The sequence below is a fragment of the Maylandia zebra genome, linkage group LG18, assembly GCF_041146795.1.
Source record: "Maylandia zebra isolate NMK-2024a linkage group LG18, Mzebra_GT3a, whole genome shotgun sequence".
Lineage (NCBI taxonomy): Eukaryota > Metazoa > Chordata > Actinopteri > Cichliformes > Cichlidae > Maylandia > Maylandia zebra.
In genome coordinates, this window is record NC_135184.1 from 7,001,495 (window position 1) to 7,026,870 (window position 25,376).

Genomic DNA, 25,376 nt, shown 5'->3' on the forward strand with positions numbered 1-25,376 from the left:
ATTTACAAAGTACCACAGTTTTTGTCTCGGTCGTATCATTTTATTTTGTTGTATTTATCCGCGACACCTTAAAATATTGTCTGACATTAAACTGCTCCGTGGCGCAAAAAAGGTTGAGGACTGCTGCTTTAGTTCTGTGGAGCAGAAGTTGATCCACCAGTTTGAGCTATGCCTTCCTGTATGATGTCACCTTTATAGGTGCAGCTGAACTAGCGTGCGGTATCGAAGCGGTTTCTCCTTTTTTTTTAATGTCTGTGAATCTACTGAAACAAGATGCTAGCAGCGTTGCAGTGCAAGGGCAGGGACACAGCATTAATCAAAGTACCCTTGGTACTCTTTAGTTTCACAGTACCTAAAACAGCGTAAGGATATAACTTGCCAGGAGCAGCAGAATATTGTCACATAATTAACCTGAAATATAATTTATATCTGCGATGTTGTATCTTGGGTCAAGCTTTTTAACCAGATGCTTACAGTCCCGCTTTTCCGTCTTGTAGCCATATCAGGAATTTCTGCTCTCGCTCTCAGACTTGCTGTTGCGTACACCGAACATAAACACGCGGCCTCGCTAAAGCTGTGATATTGTGACACTTAGAGTTTTTATATCACAACAAAATTTATAACTGTATCATCACATATTATGTAATTATGGTATATCTGCTACTAAACTAGTAGAAATATAAACAATATATCAGCGACTTCTTAAAAACGCCACAAACAGAAAAAGTCTTGGAAAGTCTTTTTTTCTCTCTCAGTTTATTTATGTTTTTAATGAACTATGACTTTGATCCACATCTTTTACTAATTTCCATACACTTTTTATCATACTCTTCTTTTTTTCATGTCTCATTTCGTTGTATTTTTCCACAAAGAGAATTACACGATTCATATGACTTTAATTTAAATTTGCATTATGCATTTTTCTCTCCGGCCTGCATTCATTTATTTTTCTCTCTTACCTTTTCCCCCGCGCGCTGCCGTTTTCTTCTTTCTCTTTTATTTTTCAGTGTTTAACTCACTCCTACACTCTCTCACCTCTGGGTTTTATGTGCAGCTTCATTTGCTTGTTTTGTTGGTTCTCGTGCTTCTCTCATCGATTTACTTTTGTATTTACTTTTATTGCTTTCAGTTCTCTTTCTTCTGTATTGATTTCCATGCAAACCACAAATTCACGTACCTGTCATCTAAGTGTTTTTCTTCTTTCTCTTTTGGACTTATATTCAGGCAATTTACACTCATCCTCTTTATTCTTTAAGCGCCCTCTACTTTTGGAGTTTGCACTTTCTTTTTTTCCATCGCTCTTTCTTCTGAAGCTTTCTCACACAGACGCTCACACATTCCTTTCAAGGTAGTCTTTGTGCTCTTCGCCATAGTTTAGTTTTTGGTCTTAATGGTTCATTCAACGAGTTTCTCTTGTGCGTGTTCATTTTTTTCCTCTTGTTCGCTGTCTTCCTCTTTCATTAACACACAGACACACCTCTTTGGTTTTTTCTCAGCGCTGTCTCTTTCGAAGTCGTAGATATTCTCTGCGGACCAATTTCCCTGTGAATAATCACGGCGGTTCATTGTCGAAGCGAGCGTGCTGCCAAAGTCATTTCTTCAACAGGCTGCAGCTTTATACTGAGTCAATCAAGCTGAAATATCTTCGCAGTGCCTCCTATTCGGTGAATCGTCACTCCCTCCCTATGAATATAATTACTGTGATGGGCTGCGTCTACGCCTTCTCCACAACTTTAAAAGAACTGAATTGGGTTTGAATTTGTGAGAGCTACTTTTCAAATGCTTCATTTGTGGGCTTGATTAACTGTTAAGTCGTAGCAGTGGGCTGTTTCTGTGATCGCAGACAACATTTCAGCCGTATTGGTCAAAAGTCGGGTTATTGTCAAGGTTCTGGCAGACACATCTGTGTTTCAGACGACAGTTTTGCATCACATTAGCTGATTAAGAGTTTCTTGAAATTGCACCGTAGCTTCTGACTTTCTGTCTAGTCATGCAACTGCAGCAGTAACTTGTGACGAATCATAATTTGAATACAACAGAAAATATTAAAGTGAAGTATAGCAGCATTAATGAAGTGGTGGATATTAATTGTTTATGTCTTCAGGTTTGGGAAGCACCGAAAGGATGAGCGGCTGGGAGAAAAGATTGATCGTAAAGGCTCCAGCAAGTGGAGGCCAGAGGAGACGCAGGTGTCGGACGAGGAGACCATGAAGATGAGGATGGAGCAAGAAAGGTGAGGCAACTTATGGTTGGATAACGTGATATCGATTCATTAAAATCCTGAATCGATTTTTTTAATATTAATTTATTTTGCCCGAAACGCCAAAATCTCACGTTAAACCTCACAAAATTTCAACAACCACCAAACAGCTAAACAGTAAATGAGAGCAAGTACACGGATTCTGCACAAAGACGTAAACACAGAGCGCGCACCCGCCGACGGATCAGAATCAGCGAGATGTCGCCTTTCTCACCTGACGGCACGGACATGGTCGGAGCTGAAAGCCGACAGCTCGCTAATTCTGATGTTTCAGCGGAAAAAACAAGATTCAATCCGTGAATCTTGTTTTTTCTCTTTCTGTCTCTGTACTTCAAGAACAGTTTCCCGTCTAAAAATCAGTTTTCTTTATTCACTTGCTTATTACGCACACGTCTACCGTTGTTTACAGCGCTGTCGGCCGCTGTTTTTTTTCTTTTACGTACTTCCGACAAGAAAGCCTCATTTCTGCTGTTCAATACTGAACAAATTTAAACTTTTTAAAATTATGCAGATGTGCAAAACGCTTAGCTGTGTCTCTAATAAAACCGCTGTAACTTTGCTCTGCTTCACTTCAGCAGCATCAGGTAATGTTCATATGTTGATGGTTTTCTTTTGTTTTTGATCTACTGCAGAATATTTTTATAAAATCTCAGGCCAGGAAAGTTGCCTTCATGTTTTTCTGTGTTTTATCTTCAGCTACTTTGACACAAAGGCATCTGTGATGCTTACACCTTTGATAAAGTCTCGCAAGTGTTAGCTTTCTTTTTGTAGATATAAAAATATGGAAATGTACTGATGCATGATCTGAATTATAATATTTCTGACTCTGAGGCAAAATTTCCCGGGACCTTGTGAATCGGAATTGAATCGATTCTAGAAATCGGTGAAATAAAATTGAACTGAATTGAATTGATAAGTATTTAGCTGAGTCAGCAGTTCAGTGCAGGTGAGTTGAGCTCTTCCTCATTTACATTTATAGGCCCAGCTTCTGCAGGGTGAAAACACAAAAAGAAAAGATTTGAAACAAACCGTATGTAGAAAAATTCTCAGACAAAGTCTCCTCACAGGGAAAAATATGTTTAGTGCCAAACCCAAATTATTCAAAAGTATGTGGACACCATTGTCCACATTTTACTGTACTTTTCTCTGGTTCTCAGCTAAGCACGTTATTATAGTTTCAAGGTTCTCTACCTGAACAGTCAATATTTGAGCATCAGTTCGTTGGACACGTATTGGGTTTTTTTAGTTAGAATCAGAAGACTGATTCAGAGGGTTCGTTTGGACATGCATCTCACTCACAGCAGCCATCAGGCTTTGGTTCACCTCACTGTTGCCAGCTAAGCAGCTTTGTTGCTAGGCTCAGCCGCTTTTCATACCTGAACCTACAGAAAGTACTGCTTTGCAAAGGTCTCACTGCAGCACTGGAGGCACAGCTCTGTTCAGCAGCGAGCTCATGCTCACAGGTCCCGTGGGTTGCATGATAAAAAAAAAAAAAACACTCGCAGTAATCATTTAACTTGTAAAGATGACTCAAACTGTAGCACAACCATTATCTTTATTACATCTAAAGTTTCAGAGCCCAAAAAAAATGATGGTTGAAGCAGCACGGGATTTTCAGTTTAGTGTGAAAAATCTGAATGAAGTTGCATAAAAATTAATTGAAAGAGCTGCTTTCTCTGTTTAACAGTTTAATAAATCGATCGTCTCTGTGTTTAAATAATGACTACACGGTTAAAGAACCTGTGCCTTCTTTTGCTTTTACTACGTGGGTGCCCAAAACTAAAAAGCCTCAAGTGGCAAGTCCTTTTCCCACTGCAACCCACTCTTTCCTCACCAAAGGAAATGTCAGGCAGGCACAGTGCCAGGTTTTTGGGGGGGGGCAGCAGTTTATAAATGCCAAGGCCATTACAGCCCTGCCAGCTAATTAAATCCCTTGCTCTTGGTGTAGGGCAAGAGTCATTACTCCCCACAGTTGCTTATTATGAAAATTTGGTTTGTAGTCTTCCTTTGCGCCTGCAGAGCAGATAGTCTAATAATATGATAATGGCTGAGTCTTTATTTTTAATTGGTTTAAAGTTAACGCAAAGGCCACATCAGATGATTTGGTTGTTATGCTGGATATAGTTAAAAGTTCAGACTGGTCCTTTTGTGTGTTAATCCCGTCCAAGACAGACTCAAGATAGACAAGGCGGACTCACTTTTTCGTTTAATAAGAGATTGCCATACACTGAAAGTAAATACTGGACTCTGTTCAGAGATGAGTACTAGCTACTTATTTCTTGCCCTTAAATATCACAGTCACGTGTGTTTGTTACACACAACTTGGACTATTTAAGCCTGTTCAGGACTCCATTATGTTATTTCACATGCATAAAAACACGGATGACACAAATTACATGTAGCCTACTGTAATGCTTTTGCAATAACGTTCTGATTCAAAGTAGATTAAACTGCGTTTGCTTTTATTTCCAACTCTCAGAGAGGTGAAGCTTTTTGAGCTCAAAACAGAAGTAGAAGTTTACAGAACTTAGATTTTTTTTTGTTGTGCTGTTAAATGAAATGTAGGTTACATTATTTTTAAACTATATTAACCTTGATTTATTAGCATCATAAAATGTGAATTAGTTAACAGCCTATTTCTAGCTGATAAAGCATAAGTCTCATTAAAAGTCATACTAGAAATACTAGAAGTAAAGATGGCATGTTGGGGGTTTTTTTCTTAGGTTTTTAGGTTGAGTTGTAGATTCTCAGTTCTCTTTGTTAGTGTGAACAATTTTAGTTGTGTTGAGTTCTTGGGGCCAAAGAGCCAAAAGAAATCTGGCAAAATGGTTACAAGAGAAACCAAAAAATGTCCAGAGAGCAGTAAAAAGTTCCTGTTTGAAGCAGAAAATAAAATGAGATCATAGTATTTCTTAGGTCAATGTGTTAATTAGTTTATAATGTGTTTGCTCTTAGAGGCACTCCATCCAGGCGTGACTCATCCCTGAACACCCCAAAAGCACAAACACGCTTCTTGTTTATATTTAAGCTGAGAGATGCTGATATTGACCGAGAGATCCCTCGGAGCACATGCTCAGACTGCGGCTACCTTGGTGTTAAACAACGATCCAGTTTGCTGTATTGCCAAGCCGCTCTGCAGAGGTTCCGTTGGGAACTTCGGCACCTCACTGCAGAAGGTATCGATTGACCACTGCCAGAGGCTGTGGTTAATCCAGCTGTGATTGACTAGATGAATGGATTTCCTCACAGGTTTAATTCTCAGGTCTCAAAGGACCCTAGCCCCAAGGCAGACAGACAAACCTTGACAGACAGTTCAGATTGTACGCTACTGGTGGAGGCTATTTGAAGAAAAGATAAATATACAGGTATGCGAATAACTGTTCAGTAGTGTCATAAATTTGTTACGTTATATTATGTTACTTGATCTAAATCGAATCGTCTTTACTAAAATTACTGTACTCGCAATACTAATGCAAGACCTCATAGTATTGTACTGTTTTAATAGAGCACCTTGCTCTCAGACTTGTCAGACTTTCTAAAGTTTCTAAAAGTAGACTAGGAGACAGAGCACTCTGTTGTGGAACAAGCTTCCACTTGACACCCTCTGTATAGTAAGATCAGCTTTAAAATGTTCCTTTTTGATAAAGCCTGTAGTTGTCGCTCTGTCAGGTGACCCTGAACCATCGCCTTAGTTATGCTGATATAGGCTCAGGTTGCTTGGGGTCTTTCCGTGATGCACTGAGCATTTCTTCTCCACTTACATCTTTTCATTCCCTATATACAAATACTGCTTATGGTTACATTTTTTCTGTTTTTTCCTATATTTGGTGTTTTGTCCTTGCTGCCCCTCTGATCATGCTAGAGGTCTTTTCCCCTTTATAATGGAAACCCTTCTTCCAACCATCGCTAAGTGCTAACTCACAGGCTATCGTTTGATTGTTGGGTTTTTTTCCAGATCAGTCCAGATAAACGTTTTTTGTTGGGCAGCACAGCAGGTTTTGCCTTAGCCGTCTGTAGACTAAATCAGATCATGCTCTGACATAACTGTTTTAAACAGCAGTCACATGACCAGAGGTTACAAGTTCAATCTATACCACAGACTTGCTGTATATGAAGTAATTTGTCACAGTGAACTTCCCTTGACCTCAACACTTGCTCAGTACTGCTACTCTTGTTCAAGATGAACAGCGTCAGTCTAAGTACAATGCAGTGTGTGTGTGTGTGTGTGTGTTTCTAAAAATATCCTTAATTCACACAGAAGTGTGAATTAAGGATATTTAAGGCATGCATTGTCAGACACTTTTAGTATTAACCTTCAAAAATCACAAGTGCTTTAAAACCAACTGCAGCTAGTTGTCGCTAAATCATAGAACATTTCCACGTCTTTCAGCAGCCATCTTGTCCTGCTGGACCTTCTCCCTTCATGTATTTCCTGCCTTTCACTGTAGTCTGTCAGTTGTGTCAGCAGTACCGGTAAGAGAACGCTTTGTTACACAATGACTACAATAGCACATAATGGACCATTGTTCTGGCTTGATGTGGTAGAAAGGTCACTTGTCAAAAATTTCTTCTACCATAAAATCCCATTCTGCCATTTCTATACCCTTTTATCTGCCGCCTCTTCCTCTCTTTCTGCTCTACATTGTTTTTATTCCCCCTCTGGGTCTTTTGCCACCTCTCATTGGATTTCTTAATGATTTACTCTACACGGTAAGAGTTCTTGCATCTGTCATTAAGGTTATTTGTTTACGAGAAACCCTTGTCACATGCAGGTATTTTGGGATTAAGAGTAATGATATGGCGAAGTGTGGTTTTCCTTCCTGTCCCATTTCAGTCAGCGCTGCATTTTAAGTGCTTGTCATGTTGACACAGACAGTCATGGTCTTTGTCTTAAAGTAACATTTCCTGCACTCTTTAAAAGTAATTCAGAAAAGTTGAACACCTTGCTGTTTTCTGGGCAATGACAGCTATTGGTCATGTATATGTAGCTTATGTAGATGAAAAAAGATGGGTGCAGAAAAACAAAACAAACCCCAACACCACAGCTTGAACTCTCACAGGCTCTGGGGAGGCCAATCCATGATTGATGGCGTTCCACTGTGTGTTTTTTCCTATACTGGTATGCTTTCATTGCGTTGGCAACGTGTTTGGGATCCTTGTCATGCTAAAAAAATGAAGCTGTTGCTAATCAGTGACTTTCCAGATGGTTTTGCATGGTGGATCAAAATCTGGCCGTATTTTCCTGTGTTCATAATTCTGTCAGTTTCGACAAGAGCTCCATCTCACCGGCTGAAATGCAGTTCCGGACCATGACAGACCTTCCATCATGTTTTACAGATGGCTGTAGACATTCACTGTTGGATTGATAACAACTTGAGCCAAAAATGTCCATTTTGGGTTCATCACTCTGTGAAACCTCTGGCCACTGATGTCAGTACAGTTCTTGTGTAATATGACACACCTTGTCAGGGTCCGTTATGAATGGCTTCTTCCTTTGAGGCCATTTCTGATGAGTCTTTGGCCAACACGAGATGGATCAACTGAAGGGCCAGGTCATTTCTCAGGTCCTGTGTCACATCTTTGCTGGATTTCTTCATATTTATTAAGAACATGACTCTCATCTGCTGTAGAAAGTCTTCTTTTTGTCTTTGAGGGCTCCAGTTTCCTCAGGGACATACTCCATGCTTTCAGTTAATCGAATGAATACGAGAGGAAAAACCAGCTAACGTTAAAAAAAACAAACAAACATTGAAAGACTTTTACAAAACCAAGAGAACTAAGTGGGAAGAATAGTTTTGAAAAAGTTTGACAATGTAAAGGAGGTCTAACTTCCTGGAAGCAAAACGTAAAGATAGTATAGTTTTATCCGTAAGCTCATAAGAATTCAGAGTTTCTTTTTCACACAACACAGCACGAGTGTTTCAGTGATGCATCCTCCTAACTCAGCAAGTGGCCTTGTTGACCCATGCAGTGCCTTGTTATGGAAAGGGGCTGCACAGAAAAGGCCGTGCGTTGGATTGGTATGTCTGGCCTTATCTTATCAGCCACTGTGCTTGTGCATACAATCAGTAGTTGCTCCCACTACTTCTGCTGCTGTTGCTGTTTCACTGATGGAAAACAGTTTTTCCTCTGGGTTTAAAGATAGATCCCTCAAGGGCCTCACTTCCTTCTGCGCTATTAGATAATCGCTGAGTCCACAAATAGCAAAGACACAGCGTGCGACTCCACAAGCTTTCAAGTTAAGTTGTTGGAATAAGTGTACGTTTTTGCCACAAATGATTGTCTACCCCCTGACCAGATTCAGTGGGGAGCCGTTGAAACCATCAAGTTCATTAACAGCCTACTTTTTAGTAGTGAAGCATTTCTGCCCACTTGGCCTTGATTTTTTTTTCTTCCTTTCTTTCTTTTTTTAACACATTTTGTAGTCTCCGGTAGGGAGCCCTCGTTATTAGAGTTATTGTTTCATTATGCACACCATGCAATTTTTCTGGAGGAAATGTTTCAGATTTTAGCCCACTGAGTTTTCAGTGCACTTGCACCCCCTACCTTGTCACCACGGCGCCTGTCCCATTCACTTTCCCACTGCCATTAAAAAGAGGCCTGCAGAAAAGAGAGCAGTATGATAATTGGTAGTTGTAAAGCTCTGATAATTGGCAAGGCTGTAATTACGGGGGCTGCGTGATAGGTAGTTCCCCCGCTATAGAAAATAGCATTGCCAGTTATTCACAAGATAATGGCCTGAAGAGAAAGAGCGAATGTGTGATTTTTGTGTGTGCGTGACAGACAGAAAGATGTCAGATGTGTGTCTGCATGTGTTGTTGAGGGAGAAAGAAAGAGAAAAGCATGTTAGCTATATATTAGCACTACTCTGTGAATACAAAATGCTTCCCTTGTGCTAGGTGTTATTGGGGGCAAGAGATTGTCATGCATTGTTTATGGTATTATTCAGTGGGGAAAATTGCATAAATAATAGACTCCAGATCTTCTCTCTGTTTTGTAATGGAAAGTTAAAAAGTGCAATAACCAATCAGCAGATGTTACAATGGTTCATCTGGTGTTTTGTTAATGTGACGACTGAGATTTACAGCATCTCTCATCTAGATTGGACACGCTACAGGACTTTTTTTTTTATATACAAAGAAAAAAGTAAGGCACCATCCCAATTTTCCATGAAGCCCTACATCCGTTCTCTTTTTTTAGTTGCAGTGTGCATTTACAATTTATAGTTGGCTGCTGTCAATGGCCAGTGGAAACCAGACAACTGAAAATATCATACTGAGAAACCTGGCAGTTAAAAATAAGCAAATAATTAGTGAACCTGCTACTAGTAAGTATTATTTGGATTATTAATTATTCAGTGAATTGGGTTTGTTGTTCTGAAAGAGTGCTGTCTTCAATTTTTCAAACCAAAAGTTCAAAATACAGTGGAACCCCAACTAACGAAATGAATTCGTTCCCGAGGGTCTTTCGTAAGTCGAAGCACCCATTGCGCGTTTTGAGTGAGGCGATGCTGAACCATAGGTTATAGGCTAATTGCTAACTAGAACAGCAATACGTCGTTCAAGTGGAACAGCGAAGCGCAAGAACGGAAGCCAAGGGGTTGTCACATGATTCGGAAGGCATTGTGGGCATTGTAGGCTCAGCCAATCAGAGCCAGCGGATTTCGTTACTCGGGCATTTTGCCGTAACACGGGCAGAAATATTGCTATTCAGTGCCTTCGTAACTTGAATTTTTCATGAAATGGGGTATTCATAAATCGGGGTTCCACTGTATCCCAAAAGACACAAAAATTGTGTTGAAGAATTATTCAACTTTGATGGCATTTCTCTCTGCCTATTGGGGACTCGACATGCACTTTTATTGAGCAATTATTCTACATCTTCCCCAACTATATAAGCCTACCCATGGCTCTTGAGCTACCTATGAGCTAGAAGATTATATCTCATTTAGCACATCTCTATTAACCCTGCAGACATCACTGGTGTTTAGTTTTCCATCTTTTTTTACATCCACAGTTGTGGTTTTGGAAATGCTTCAGCTAGCTAGCTAACTTATGGCTAACCATCATACAGTCCTTGTTTTCATACAGGTCTGAATGTTGCTTTATTGTAATGCCTTTTAGATTAGCCATCTTATTGGTGAAGAAATGGCTCTAAAAGGTGCTTCAGGGCTTGCTTACTGAAATAAAGGAGCATTAGGACCCAGAAATGTAATTTGAGTAAACCAGCAAACACTTGCCAGAAGAAGCCAAAGAGTAAAGTTTTTTCCTCGAGCCGAAGTTTAGCAGATAAGATCCCTTTTTTTTTCACCTTAAAGTTTTAAAAAACAACAACAACAACAGCCCCCAGGCTTCTGCCAGTGGGTCACAATGGATAAACCTATCACCCAATAGTAAATGTATAATAAATACATTTCCTGGTTAGTTTTTTTTAACCTTGATTTTTAAGGAAAAGTACAAAATGCAACTGATCAGACATTGCCTAGATTTTTACTTGGGATAAACGGCAATATTATGTCTTAATATGATCATTTCAACCACAAGATTGTTATTGGATTTTAATATAAACAACATCATCTTTACTATCAGGATCCAAGCTAAGACCAGAGAGCTGAGGGAGCGTCAGGCCAGGGAACGAGACTACGCTGAGATTCTGGATATAAGTCGATCGCCGGAGAGATCCTCTGAGGAGGACCACCAGTACGCTGGCATCAACCAACTTAACAGCTCCATGGACAGTGGCCATAGTCGCCCCCACAGCCCCCGTGATGAGCACCCTCACATCCATCCACAGCACCAGCACTCCGATACCCTCTACACCCAAGTTAGCAAGGCGCGCAACGAGCGACCTCCGTCTGCAGACAGGTAAGAAGTGAACTGATGCATTTCAAGTGTTTTGTGAATCATGTGGATTTTATTTCATTTCTCTATTATTTATTTTAGTATTGGCAAAATTAATTCATGAATACCTCTGGAGTCAGATTCCCCCTCAGAAGCCACTTCCCTCTAAGCCAGGTGACGGGCTGCCAGTCACAGTTCAGCAACCTTCTTACCTGTACTTCCAAAGTGCGGCTCACCTGTGGTATTTCAGTAAAAGGTCTGTCCAGGTCTCATTCCGCCTCGCCTCCCCAGCTCTCGTAACTCTGAGGCGGCATTATTGCACAGAGACGGCAGGCTAGCTATCACACCTGGAGGAGAAAATAATCACAGCAACAGAAGGCAGGCGGTAAATGTCAGCTCGCCGACTGCTAGACACCATGAGCTGCTCTCAGGGGGATGTGGGAATACTCGGGGGAGGCAGTGAGTGAATGGAAACCTTTGAATATCTGTCTCTTTTTCTGTCTCTCTTGACCTTTCTACCTCTCTTTCACTGTCTTTTGTGCTCTTGTTGGTTTCACCTTATTGCCACCTTTTCACTTTTATTGCATTTCCATCATTTTCCTGTCTTCCCACGGACAATACTACCTGAGCTACTGGCAGCTCAAACCTTCAGTCTCATTAATTGAGAGCTGTCAGTCATTTTTAAAATAATCACCCTGGCTTGACATAAAGAGCCTCTTTGTCATTGACACTGTTTTGTTTCTGTAGAGCAGCCAAATGGCACCACGAGACTCCCCCGCATAACCAAACGCCAACTCCACAGCAAAGAGCAAACAAAAGCCAGATTGTTTTAAAAATCATGCAGGTCGTCAGAAGCAGAGTTCTCAGCACTGCACGCCGGTGCTGAGCTGCTCCCCAATCCTGCTCCGATCGATGAACGCGGAGATTCGTGGCCCTAAGATGGATTTGGGGAACTTGAAGCAAATTGAGGAAAACCTGCTGTGCAGCAGAAACGTAGTCTGTGCGGGCAAGTAGCTCCACAGCTGAATGAATGGGTTTGTCTTCCTTGTGGTTTTCACGCATCCCCAGATGACCTCAGCAGCCTGTGTCTACTTCAAGAGTGCCGTAGCACGTATCGATTCATAATTCATTGTGCTGCTGTTGTCACTGCACACTTCCCTCCTTTTTTATTTTTTGTTCAGTCCCTGATGTGGCACTGTATTAAGGCATGCAGATGCACAACGGAAGATGATATACTAGCATTACAGATACGAAGCCTTATTTAATTAGGTGATGGAATTCACCCGTGATTTAGGCTTTAATCATCATCATCTTATTAAAATCTGTAGCCATTTCACTCATTTACCACATAAGCAATTAATGAGGTTTTTTCTCCTCCCTCTCACTCAGACTACTGGGATTTTCTTAGTTTAATACCTCTTAGAGATGGGGAAGCATGAGTTTTGTGGAAATGCTGCTGCAGTTTAGGATCGGCGACAGGCAAATGGATTAGGCTGAAATAATTTTAATAAGCAGATTTTTTTGAAAATTAAATCTCTTTCATCAAGCAAACATTTTAAGTCTTTACTACTTACAAATATGGAAATATAAGGATTTTCTGATTGTTTCTTTGTAAAGTTGAATGTGGCGATTCTGGACCGAGAAAGCAAGTTAAGGACAAAATTGTGATGGAAAGTTTGCGTGTTCTTACAAAGAAAACTATGAATCGATTTGTAAAGAGACAGTCACATTTGTCAACAAATAAGGAATTAAAACAACAAATACATCCCTAAAATCATGCTCACAAAGCTTTTTTCGTTGTTTTCTCTAAGACATCACTGTTTAAAAGAGACGTGACTCATTTGGACATCAATGTAACCAATATTGGTCTCTTCTGATAATGTAAGTGGCTCTGGCAGGTTTCAGAGCAAATAATAAAGTCTTTCCTTGCTTCAATAAAGAATTTTCTATAATTTTGCACATAGCTGATACACTGTTTCTTTTCATAATGTCCTCCTAGCTACCTATTCTCCCCCAGAACACTTGCTCTTTTCAGGAAGCTTTGATTACAGCAGTGTAGCAGCCGGGGACACAAACGTCTGAAAGATATTGTGTTCCTTTCTCATCTCCCCCGAGTATTAGAAGAATATACCTTTTGAGAGATTCGGGAAGCACGTTTCCTGTTTCCTGTCTGCCCCCCTCTGCTGAACAGGAAGTGAATTAGATCCTGCAACGCCAAGCACATCGGGGTGGGTGGCAGAGTGTGTGCGTGGGGGGGCTCTCACCTGACAGAAGGGGGGGTTTGTTATTGTGGGATTCAAATGGCAGTGTGAGCTGATATCAGAGCTTGAGGATTGTGGAGATTTAATCAAAGCAATAACATGTCCTTAGAAGCAGGCAGTGAAGGAAAATGTTATTTTTCCTCCAACATTAACACTTCTCTCTAAAATGGCACGCGTGTGAAAGGTTTCATTGTAGTCAGCGTAAATGCTCGACGTGCACAGGATGTCGCTCTGTGTTGCGTTCGCTGTTTTTACATCGTTCAAACCAGGAAACTGTTTATTTGCTCGAGAAAAGCAGATTGATCTCTGACCATCTGTTAAGTTGTGCCCATTACACGCCCCAAATCATGGCTTTCAAAATGTCACAGTTGTGTTTTCTGCTGTTTGTGTGCGCCTTTTGTTGGTGCCGCGATGTTGTGACTGTCACAAGATTATGACTCGCAGTAAAACTGAAGAAGACAAAGCTGTGGCAGAGCGATCTAGGTTCAGCATGTTACATAAATATAATAATTATCTTCGCATAGTATCCTTTTTAACATGGCTACATTTTGATTTGCACTGAAAACACAAAGCACAAATTAAAACGCCGATCTCTGCGAAAACCATAAGATGCAGAGCAAAAACAGAACTGCATGCATCGCAATGCTAAAGTATGTAAACGTGCATAAAAAAGAGCATAATAAATCATGTGAATGTTCATGTGAGGCATGAAAATAATGTGTTGCAGTAGTCTATACGAGGCCTGCCAGCTACAGTATGGTAACCTTTATCCCAGTTGTTCTTCAAGTCACAGAATAACACAATGATTGACAGGCCATAAGACTAATAATAACACAAAAAGGGGCAAAACAGCTTAAATACAAGGCAACACGACACCGAACAAGACACAAGTCTTCCTTTTTCCTGTTACCACTGTTCCTTCTGCTGCTACTAATAGTTGCTGATCATCAGCATTGTCACCTTGATCTTCCCAAAACATGTTATCCAAACGCGTTCTAGCCAAAAGGAAATTCATCTGTAACCTCGTCTGTCACTTTGAACACAGCGAACAATAAGGCTAAAAATATTCCCGAGTGTCCAGATTAGAATACCAGAATCCCACCGCCCCCGTTAGTCTCTTAATTCCCTCTGGGCCTGTAAAACGTACTATTGGCTTTCTTAGCGCTGTCGTGCGGGTCACTCCAAGGGGAAACGCAAAAAAAAGTAGCTGCAGCTGCATAAATATCCAGTGGAATTCATTTTTAATTGCCTCTTTTTCCTTCAAACAAAACACGGTCAGAAATTTCAATTTAACCGCAGTGGTGTAAAAACAAAAACAACTAAAGAGGCTGGAAGGAGCTTCGTGTGTGCCTTTGGGAGCCGTCTACCGTTTCCTTTGCTTTAAGGAAAATGACCACACAGTCCTATAGGCTCAAGCAGTCTGCTGCAACAAGCCTGAAACAAAATTTTGCTGCTTTCAGGATAAAATGTGTTTCTTAGATGTCTCTTATCCACAGCCGCATATTTTAGCGAGACAGCATATTGGAGCACATGATGTTTTAGTTGTTACTCTGTGGTTTACCGCGTAGGTGGTACGGTGTAGTATCAGGTTGAAAACAGTCTTTTTTTCTTTCTTTTTTAATGTTTTTGTTTTGGCTCTCAACCAAATTGCATAACCTCACTGCTGAGACATTATTTTCTTTCTTTTGCTTTCCGAAGCCTGCCAAGCTAAATATTGTTCAAAGTGTGGTGATTTTATCCCCTCTCCCCCAGTGTTTACCCGCTATTGCGACTAGTGCTTTTAGTATTTATACTTGGCATCTGGTAACATTTGTAGCCTAGGAAGCGTAATTAAGAAGTAATGGGAGACAATATCCCATGAAAGTTTTACCAGCTCACTCACTGGGTGCTTCTTTTGTGTTTACTGAAATTAATTACCTGAATTCAGTGAAAACATAATGTAGACGGCATGTTTTTAAGCAGCTTTATTAGCTCTCGACGTTTGCTGTATCACACTCTGCCCCTGTTGTGTGAGAATAAGTGTGCAAAGAGCCAAGTGAATTAGCAACCATTGTTTTATTCCCCTCCCAACTACGAGGCAGCAGTGAATGCTGGGAAGGCTCCGAGGGATTTGGCGTGATTTGATTCTCCACATTTTCCGAGGAGGCGGCGCTCTTATTGAATCGGCTCCATTACATTTCATCTCCACCGGGGGAATAAGAGGCCGCAGAGGGAGCACGCACGGCCGTGTTGTATCGCAAACGCAACAGAAACGGCAACGTGCACAAACAAATCGACAAGTACTCACCTTGCAGCTTTTTATAGGTTGATAAGATGAGGTGTGTGTGTGTTTGCACCTGCGTGCATTTACTATTGGCTTCATGTGTTTTCTGTGTACATGTTATTTAGTAATGCGAATCTCTGCTGGTGGTTTTGTTGTCTTTTGCCTAGTTTAGATGCAGGTGCTACTCCTTCTGTTGGGTTTTGCTCGTGTGCACGTGTGTTTGCAAAAAAACCCAACTTTTTTTTTTCAAAGAGTGAGGGTAACAAGTCAGAGCTGTGACTCAGAGATAGAGAGTGATGGCAGGTGTGCAGCAGCATGCAGTGAATACAAAGCCCCTGCCTTTTCTAAACCTCTAAAAGGATTTCTGTTGTTGGTGAAGTGAAACCAGAGCTAGATTAACCAGCATTGTGGCCCCATTGTGTCTGCGTTCCTGAGTGCATATGACAGCGTTGTTACATTTTCGTTACCACTCGGGGGTTTTGCACAAGTCGCTTAGTCATAGTTTGGTTTCAAGCATACATTTATGTAGGAATAAACACCGATTATGCTTGATGTTGGCTAAAAAATGCTGAAGAATATCCTTATTAAGTAAGCATGGCCATTTTCCCCCAGCGGTCAGTGGAGACCAAACGGAGATCAAAGGAAAAGAGTTCAAATTATAACACAGTACAACTCGAGAGTAATGGTGGGATGGGTGCTATTAATGTGTTAGAGTTTGCCTAAGGTGTAATTTGTACATCTTATATGGACAATGGAATATAAATGTAGGGTTTATTTTTGTAGGGGAATTGTAGCCACGCCATTAAAAGTTAGACTCGGTTATGAAATTTGGTTCCAAAGTACTTGGAATGTTATTATGCTTACCGGTTCATCTAAACACACTCGCCTTTCATTCTCTTTTGAGTAGACGTGCATCTAATCCAACATTCCTGTCTAGTCGGGATCTTGTGATTCTCATGAGTTTAGAGGACAAAGAGATTTAACGGGATTTTAAAAGCTTAAATAGAATTATGTTACATTACATACAGTGTACAATGTAGGATGGGACCAGCAGAAAACAAGTCTTTTTTTTCTCATTACACCCTATAATTACCAAATGACTTTGTCAGTGATGTAATCCCACACACCGTGCTTCAAATGACCTCCTCTGTTTGGACGTAGAGGAAGTTGCGTTCTTTGACTATTTAACCCATTATTGAATTGTCTTATTTCTGAGTAATGTGAAGTTTACCCACCAACGTTTTTACATTTTGCTATAATTTATACCCTAAATTAAAGTCAGTAAGTAAAAAAGTACATAGAAAAGTTTTACTCCTTCCGCCAGATCAACATGGATTCGTAGGAAGTTGCAGCTGTGACTTTTCCCATGTTCGCAACCATTTAACAGACAACCGACTTGAGAAAAATCAAGCTCGGTCACATCTTTCTGCACCTCAGCTGCTGCACTATCACAGTCAAAATGTTGGCTTTCACTCCGATACTGCATATGAATGTGCGTTCCCACTACTCACTGAGCAGAACAGGATGTCTTACTACAGCTTGGGGAACGTCTCTGCTTGAGGGTCATCATGATTGCTTGAATTTGTTGCTGTGAATGTTGATCCAGAGCCTGGTGATGAGAACGGGGACAGAATTTTGATAAGCTGCCACCTTTTTTGCCTCGAGTAAGACACGTCTACATAACACAGACATAACTGAACTCTTGCACCTGAGAAAACTCAAATCTACAGCAGAAGGTAGCTGAGAAAATTGGGGATCTGATCGCTGCTAGCATATATTAAAACTATAAAAATGTACCTTCACTATCACTTAAAGCTAGCAAGGTTTGTTTAACCTGTGAAGACTAGAATGCAGGTTTCTGTAGGCATGGCAGGTTAACAAACTGTAGGAATAAAATTGTCCTTACTGAGCCCATAATCATCATCGTCATCTGGCAAATGCTGGTGATATAACCTCAACTCTCTTTTGCAGGAAGTCAAATACTGATATTAGGCCCAGAGTGTCGATAACGAGACGCACCAGGTTTATGGCGATATTTAGACAAGTCTGACACTCAACTCATAGCATTTAAAGAAAAAAAATCCTTGGGCTGCACATTTAAACACAGATTCAGTGCCATTTTTCTTTGCTCAGGGATGTTTTTGAGCGGTATCGTTTAATCCAAGATATAATTGTTTCCTAAACGTAGCCAGGGAATTTTTGTTGCCAGACCCAAACAGCGAGTGAAAAATAAAATTAAAATGAAAACAACCTCCAAATTTGCACTTGTTCACTCTTTAAATGAAGACATTTTAGTTCTCTGAATCAAATATCAAGGCATCATTGCCAAAGGACACATTGAGCATATCTCTGTGGGAGATGGTGGTACACTTTCTTTGTGGTTTCCAAGTGCACACAACAGGTCACGCATTACAGCTTAACTTTATTTTTTCCCCTCACACCCAAAATTGGGTAAAAAAAACTCTATTGACTAAAATTTGAACTAAAATCATTTTGTAATGATACCAGTTTTTTGTTTGTTTTTTGATACTCTAACCTTGGGGTCTGAGGCTCTTTAGATTCAGTCAGGGTTTCTGCAGGATACTAATCACATCTTACTTTATGAATTTGGGACTGCAAACCGTGGAGCGATCATGAGTTTGAGTTTCACAGTGACTTATGATGCAGACAGATGGAATCCAACTGATATGTGTGAAGCAGCAGTGGGAAAAAAACACTGATACAGATGTTCATTCATCACCTAAAAGGATGCATTCATCTAATGAGTAACAGTTTGGAGAAAATAAGGGAAGTGATTGTGCTTAATGTGGCTCTAAAAACATTAGGACGTCTCATTTTGATCTTAAAGTGTACTGGGTGTTTTTTTTTTTTTTTGGTTCTTTTAAAAGCGAGTTTTTCCTTCCCACTGTGGCCAAAGTGCTTGCTCATAGGAGGTCATATGATTGTTGGGGGTTTTCTCTGTTGTATTATTGTAAGCCTCAAGGGGCTTACAATATGAAGCCCCTTGAGGCGACTGTTGTTGTGATTTGGCGATAAAAATAAAAATATTGAATTGAAATGAAATTTAATTTCTGTAATGCCATGTTTTAAAGCATGTGTGGGCTAATTACGCGAAATGCATACTTTCCATAGTTGTATTGTCTAAATCTGCCGCTCATGTACTACATGAACTTTCTGAAGCAGCAGCAGGATAAAAAAAAACTGCCTGTTCTACACATGCAGCTTTCTGTCTATTTAATACAAACCGCTGAACAATGAATTGCAATGAACAAGCTGGGTTATACCACTCCTCATGCCTGCTGTTTTGCCAGCCGGCCTTCCATTTAAAATCATTTGAAATAGCTTCCACTGTCCTTTAATCAGAATATTTCATATATTAATGATTATGAATCGGAGTATAGCGTGAGATGGGTTGTATTAAAGCTAAGGCCGGTCAGGAACCATCTGCTTCTATATGGGAGAATCAGTTATACTGTAAATGAGGAGAGACAGGCCAGTCGTCTTGCACTCCTAATCCTTGGATCAAGGCCAACAGCTACAGAAGAAAGATGTGTTCTGCCCCGGGGAATCCTTTATGAATGTGGGAGAGGACGCCTCTGTGGGTTTTTAGGGGTCATCTGGGTGTTTTCTGGGTTGGAACGAAAGCAGGCAGGTGAAAGCTTTATTTCCACGTTCTTCTTTTTATTTATTTTGGAAGAGCAGAGTCATCCTGTTTAAAAACGGTGACTATGTCACTTGTGTTTTATAAACCAATGATTTAACTAACATTTTTAGGTTCTTATTCTGGTCCTGTTTGTCTTCTCCTTAGAAGGGAATAAAAACTTATTGTTGGTTCAGAACAAAGCAGCTGGAGAACAAACTTCACTCAAAGTCACAGCTTCGACTGTTAATTTTTTTTCTTGGTCCAAATCTCTAAAGTCTCGTTATTTTAGATTGTAAAATATGAGTTGTTTTAAATAGCTTTAAGACCAGGTGGATTTGGCCCTGTCAGAATACATGGAGGCCCTGTAAATCAAACTTACGTATATATGGCCTCAACATTCAACCCTGTGGAGATGTAGCTGGTTAAATGATTGGTTCTGACTATTTCCTGCAACAGAAGACTGTTGAATATGAATTTTACTGATTGAAATAGCTACATGTCACACAAGTGAAGAAAAGTATGACAGATCATTCCCCTCTGTCTTTACAATTCAAATCTTATTAAACCCTTACATTAGTAGATTTAAAAAGAGAGGTAACAAAACCCAAATAAAAAGATAAATTCAATCAGAATTAATTGAAATGAGCAAATATTTGTGCATTGAAAAGAATGTATTCATTTTTACACACTCGTCCCTCCTTTCTGAGGCTGCAAGTCTGTGAACATGATGCGTCTGCATTGTTCTCACGGATTAGTTCTCATATTTACACATCGAAGCATTGACAATACACCCGACGCATTTTTAAGGCGAATTTCACCACAAAAGAGCCTTCACGACCATCATAATGTAACAATCTGTGTTAAACAATGACGTTTCCTGCAACACTAAAATATTCATATAATTAATATCCTACCAGCAGCTACCATTTAATGGTCTGAGAAGTGTGACGTCAAGTAACAACATTCTCAGATTCATAGTAATCCCTCCACAAAAATAACAGCTGTGCAGAAGCAACAGAATCCCCCCCTTAAGTGCATTGTTGATTGATACAGTGATGAGGATTATGTCTCGTATTTATGTGGTGGATATCGATGCTTGACATTCCAAACATTTTAATGACAGACAACCTGCTGTGATCGCACTAAACACTGCCACCCTCTGAGTCCTAATCAGAATTAAGTGTTTGATCTGAGCTTACGTGAATATGTACAGTAATCCAAGATTACGCTGTCATCAAAATAATTAGTGGAGTGCAGTTCAGAGTGCAAAATAGTATAGGAAAAGGGAAATGTCTTTAATATAAGTTTGATGCACTGAACTTTTATTTTTCCTTTATCCCAAATTTACAAGCTTATTCTTGTAGTCTCTGTGAGATTAGAAATTTTTTTTAACCTACATGAATGATTATTTATTTATTTATTATTATTTTCTTTTTTGAAGCAAAGCCCACACCAGGAAAAAAACATTTGAAGATTCATAAAACAAAGATGGTTTTCTTAATTGGCACCAAAACCTGATATAGATTCAGATACTCGATCTGTCCTCATGAAAAAGCTTTTTCTTCTCATTTTTGGGTCAGTAACTTTATCTCAACCCTTTCCATTTGTGAGTAATGTTTCTCACAAGACCGCAGACATGGGGTGGAAGCCCTTGGGGACACTGGAAGGTATTAGAGTGAACAACAGAAAGCAAGGAGTGGTTAGTATTGAAACTGCAGTGCGCACACACACGGATACATATTGTGAGATTAGAGGCGAGGAAGATCCAAATAATGGTAGCTGGAATTTATGAGTATAATTGAGTTTGAAGTTTTTAGAAATTTACTGTGTCAGTGTTCGACTGTATGTGTGCGCGTGTTTATTGTCAGGGACAGTCTGAGGGCCATCTCCACCCAGTATTGACCATGTCTGATGGCGTAATGATGTCATTCCTTCTTATTTGGAGCCAGACTGTCCGTCCATCTGAAGACCTTTAGTTTTAGATTTTCTGAAAATGCCAGCAATGAAAGAGTGGTACAAAGTACAAGAGACTGGATGGAGAAAATATTGGGGGAAAAAGTAACAATTAACTATTAACTGCTTACTGTTACTACACGTGACATTGCTTATTGATTAAAAAGTTGTTGTACATGAACTAACCTAAGTAAATACATTTCTCAGTTTGACCCGTATGTGCTTCTTTACCACAAGAATAGTGCTTAAAAGATATTGTAGTTTTATTTTCTTATTTTATGCAAAAAATAAATAAATAAATAAATAAATAAATAAAAATTTTAAACATGTCCAAATAACTCAAAATAAAATCCCCATTCTTAATTCAGTTTAATTCAGTTATATTTACAAAATAATTTGGTGCTATATAATGTAAAGACCCTATAATATTACAGAGAAAACCCTAACAACAAGATCAGGGGGTCATTATGAGCGAGCACTTTGGCAACAGTGAAAGGAAAAACTCCCTTTTAACAGGAAGAAACCTGTGGCAGAAGCAAAGGTTATTAATAACAACTTAAAGGTGCTGTTGCTTATAAATAATTTGTATTAAGGTTAATGCATATTAAAAGTAAATAGTTAAGGAGAGAATGGTCTTAATTATTGGAATTGTGATTTTACAATATCTTAATGCCAAATAAATCGATAAGTGCTTCATAATGACGGAGGCTGCAATATGCTCCTAATATTTACAAGCCAATAAGAAAGTAGGAACTGGTAAATACGTGTTTTCAAAAACTGTGAATGTATGAAAGGAATCACATGTTGCCTTTAAACCTGACAACAAAAACCTTATTAAGCAATACAGGTTTGTAGTAAATCAGCATAGCAGCAATAAAAGGATTTTATGAAACTGGAACATCATGATGTTCCTCGAAGTCGCATTGCATTACTTTGTGACTATTACAACGAGAAGAGTTCTTCGACCAGGCAAGTTGAATAACTGTTTTTATCAACACCCCAGGGAGGTCGTTATAAGTTAAAGAAGTCGCTCATAAAAATAAAACTGTTCTCACCATATCTCCAAAAATCTGAGAAAGGTTTTTACATTTAAGCTTTTACTGGGTCAGATCAATTATTTAGCACGATTAGCATCCCTGTGTGTTTTGTTACTAAGATTCTCACCGATTTCTGGGTTTCTTTTTGTGTCTTTTTTGGGGGGGAGGGGGGATTATTATTCATTCAGTTCAAAGGTTAGAAAGAAAAATGTTTTCTTCAGTTTTCTTTAAGCAAGAATAAAAATCAAAACTGTCAACTTAAAGGCACGACTCGTCACAAAGCCTGGAAGCAGTGAAGCCATTAATGTCACAAATGTCTCTGCAAAATCCACTTAAGGTATTTAATATTCATCAGATCAAGGAATTTGCCAACATTTCTAATAGCACTCAAAAGCGCTTAACTGCAGCTGAGCCATCTCTGACAGTATGTTGCGCATTAGTGTGGCGGTAATGGTGCGCTGCCCGCGCGACATATTCTGCTTTATTTCCCACTGTGAATGGAATGCAGCCTGTCACAGTGGGAGCACGAGGAGACGGGCAAAGCAGAGGTGTAAGTGGGGAACTCTTGACCATCTGCGTTTTAGCACAAGAGCGGGATTCAGAGTCTGGTCTGAGCCTAAAAGGCTGTTGACCCACATTTTGTGTCATAGATGGCACTTTGTATCACTTAGCTGTCTGCATGCAACTCCCCGTGTCCCTGTGTGTGTGCGTGTGTGTGTGTGTGTGTGTGTGTGTGCAGGTGTTTAACTTGCAAGCATCATACAATAACTTGGGTGGAGTTGTGTCAATTCTTATTTACAGCATTTTATTTCATTTTTTTGTTAACTGAACTACAGTGTTTGTTTTTAACAAAGAATCATTAGTTGCATAAGAGGAAATCTGTGTAAATGAAATCTCTTTGGGACCGCTGAATGGACGAAACAAGCAGTTAAAAGATGTTTTCTTTGTGCTCTTGTAAATTATTCATTTTCTTTGAGACGTGAAGGCATAACAGAATAATTTATAATTTTCATGAATGGAATCAAACTGGAGATGTTATTACATGTCAGCTTTGTAATTACATATACTACTTGACTACTAGAACAATCGAAAAAATTGCCCCCATTAAAAATTAATAATTTATTCAAATCATGATAATAAAGAATAGGGTAATAAATCTTAGTTGAAAGACTCTTCAGGACTACCATTACATTCCCCCTGGAGCACCAACCCCTATCATGCATTAATCCATCCTAAACTGGACCACACTGGGAAATCCTTGGCAGGTGGGGTTATGTATTACCTAATTAGAGTTTTGATTTAAGACTCATCTCTAAATAATGGAATCACACACACACAAACACATGTGCGTACTGGGTGGAGAGATGTGGAACATATAAACGCAGGATGGACTGTGTTCGTCTAATAGTAGCAGGTATGTCAAACTAGCAGAGTAGGTCACTTGCACGTTTTTGCAAGTTAATGCAAATGTGTGCATGCACTTGCTAGAAAGACGGGACCTAAAATGACCAGTTATTCAAATATGTGCCGTTAGGTAGACAAAGCATGGCTCTACCTGGGTTGTCCCTGTTTTTTTCCCCATTTTTTATTTTGATTTAAATCACAGCAGATCCTGAGAGCCTGCTGGTTTTCATTAGAACAGCCTGTTCCCTCTTAAGCCTCCCTCCCCTTCCTCTAAACCATAAACGCCTATGTCAGTCGGTCTTCAGTGCACGCTAATCCCACCAGCGCAGATATATGGCTACTTTCAAGTAGCTCAGTCATGGATTTCACATTTTCCTTTTCGTAATTCCTTCTTCAAAATGACCGCGGACGTTAAAGTGCTCCCATCTTGCATCCTGATGACCTCATTACAAATGGCACACGGCATGTAGGTAGATGTACAACAACAATCTGGGACAGTGTAAGTGGGGACTTTGGTTGTAAAGAAAGAGAGGAAGGAGGGGGTCGCGAGGAGTTGTTTGACAACGAAACAGTTGAGCCATTAGGGATGTACTGGCTGAGTTTGCTGGGAGTTACAGCATGTTGCAACATCCTCGGAAATTTTCACGCTCCCGTTCCTCCCCTCTTTAGACCTCCTCATGCTCATCCCCTATTCAGATGCTTACTCCCCAACAGCATATGGCATTCAGTATTAATGTATTTATGCTTCATCTTGCTGCTCTCCTCTCTGGTGTCAAACATTGCCGCTTTCGTTTCTTTTCTCACAAAATACCTGGAGCAGCAGGAGGTTGGGAAGTTAAAGAGAAAGTGAATCTACTCAAACTTTTCAAGCTTTGCAGTTTGCATGCGTACGCAGAGGACTCCAGAGTGCCTCTGCTTACAGCTGCACCGCTGTTGGAGATGCATCACTTCTCAACTCCGCGATTATTATACCTTGGAGTACACATTGACAATAAACTGGACTGGGCTAAAAACACCACAGCACTTTACAGGAAGGGCCAGAGTCGTCTCTATTTTTTGAGGCGACTGAGGTCCTTCAACATCTGCCAGAAAATGCTGAGGATTTTCTATGAGTCTGTTGTGGCCAGTGCGATCCTCTATGCTGTTGCATGCTGGGGGAGCAGGCTGAGGGTCGCAGATGCCAACAGACTTAATAAACTGATCCGTAAGGCCAGCAATGTTGTGGGGATGGAGCTGGACTCCCTCAAGGTGGTGTCGGAGAGGCGGATGCTGTCCAAGATAAAGACAATGTTGGATAACACCTCCCACCCACTCAATGACATGTTGGTCAGTCACAGGAGCTCGTTCAGTGAGAGACTGAGATTACCGAAAAGCACCACTGAACAACACAGGAAATCATTCCTGCCTGTGGCCATCTCCCTGTACAACGCATCCACTTAACACACTGTTTGCTGCTACAACTACACATGTTTCTTTTCCAAATATTTATTTATAAGTGACTTATGTATGTATGTATGTATGTATGTATATATATATGTATATATTGTACTATTCTTAGTTAGCGTATTGTCTGTCTTGTCTTAATGTTGGTTTAAAATGGAGCACTGTAACAAAAAATAATTTCCCCCAGGGATCAATAAAGTATTCTGATTCTGATTGATTCTGATTAGATCAGAGTCAGCAGGAAAGACGGGGGAAATGAAAAAACACAAATA

The 25,376-nt window shown here is 40.0% G+C and overlaps 1 protein-coding gene across 11 annotated transcripts in view; it reads left to right on the top strand.

The window, feature by feature from the left end:
• Positions 1 to 25,376, top strand: part of pard3ab (par-3 family cell polarity regulator alpha, b) — a 248,872-nt gene that overhangs the window by 177,396 nt on the left and 46,100 nt on the right. For all 11 annotated transcript variants that reach the window (XM_004565537.4, XM_076876530.1, XM_076876531.1 and 8 more), the window contains 2 exons: positions 2,105 to 2,233; positions 10,849 to 11,124. In XM_004565537.4, the coding sequence (XP_004565594.2) occupies positions 2,105 to 2,233; positions 10,849 to 11,124 (405 nt within the window). The remainder of the gene's footprint in view (positions 1 to 2,104; positions 2,234 to 10,848; positions 11,125 to 25,376) is intronic.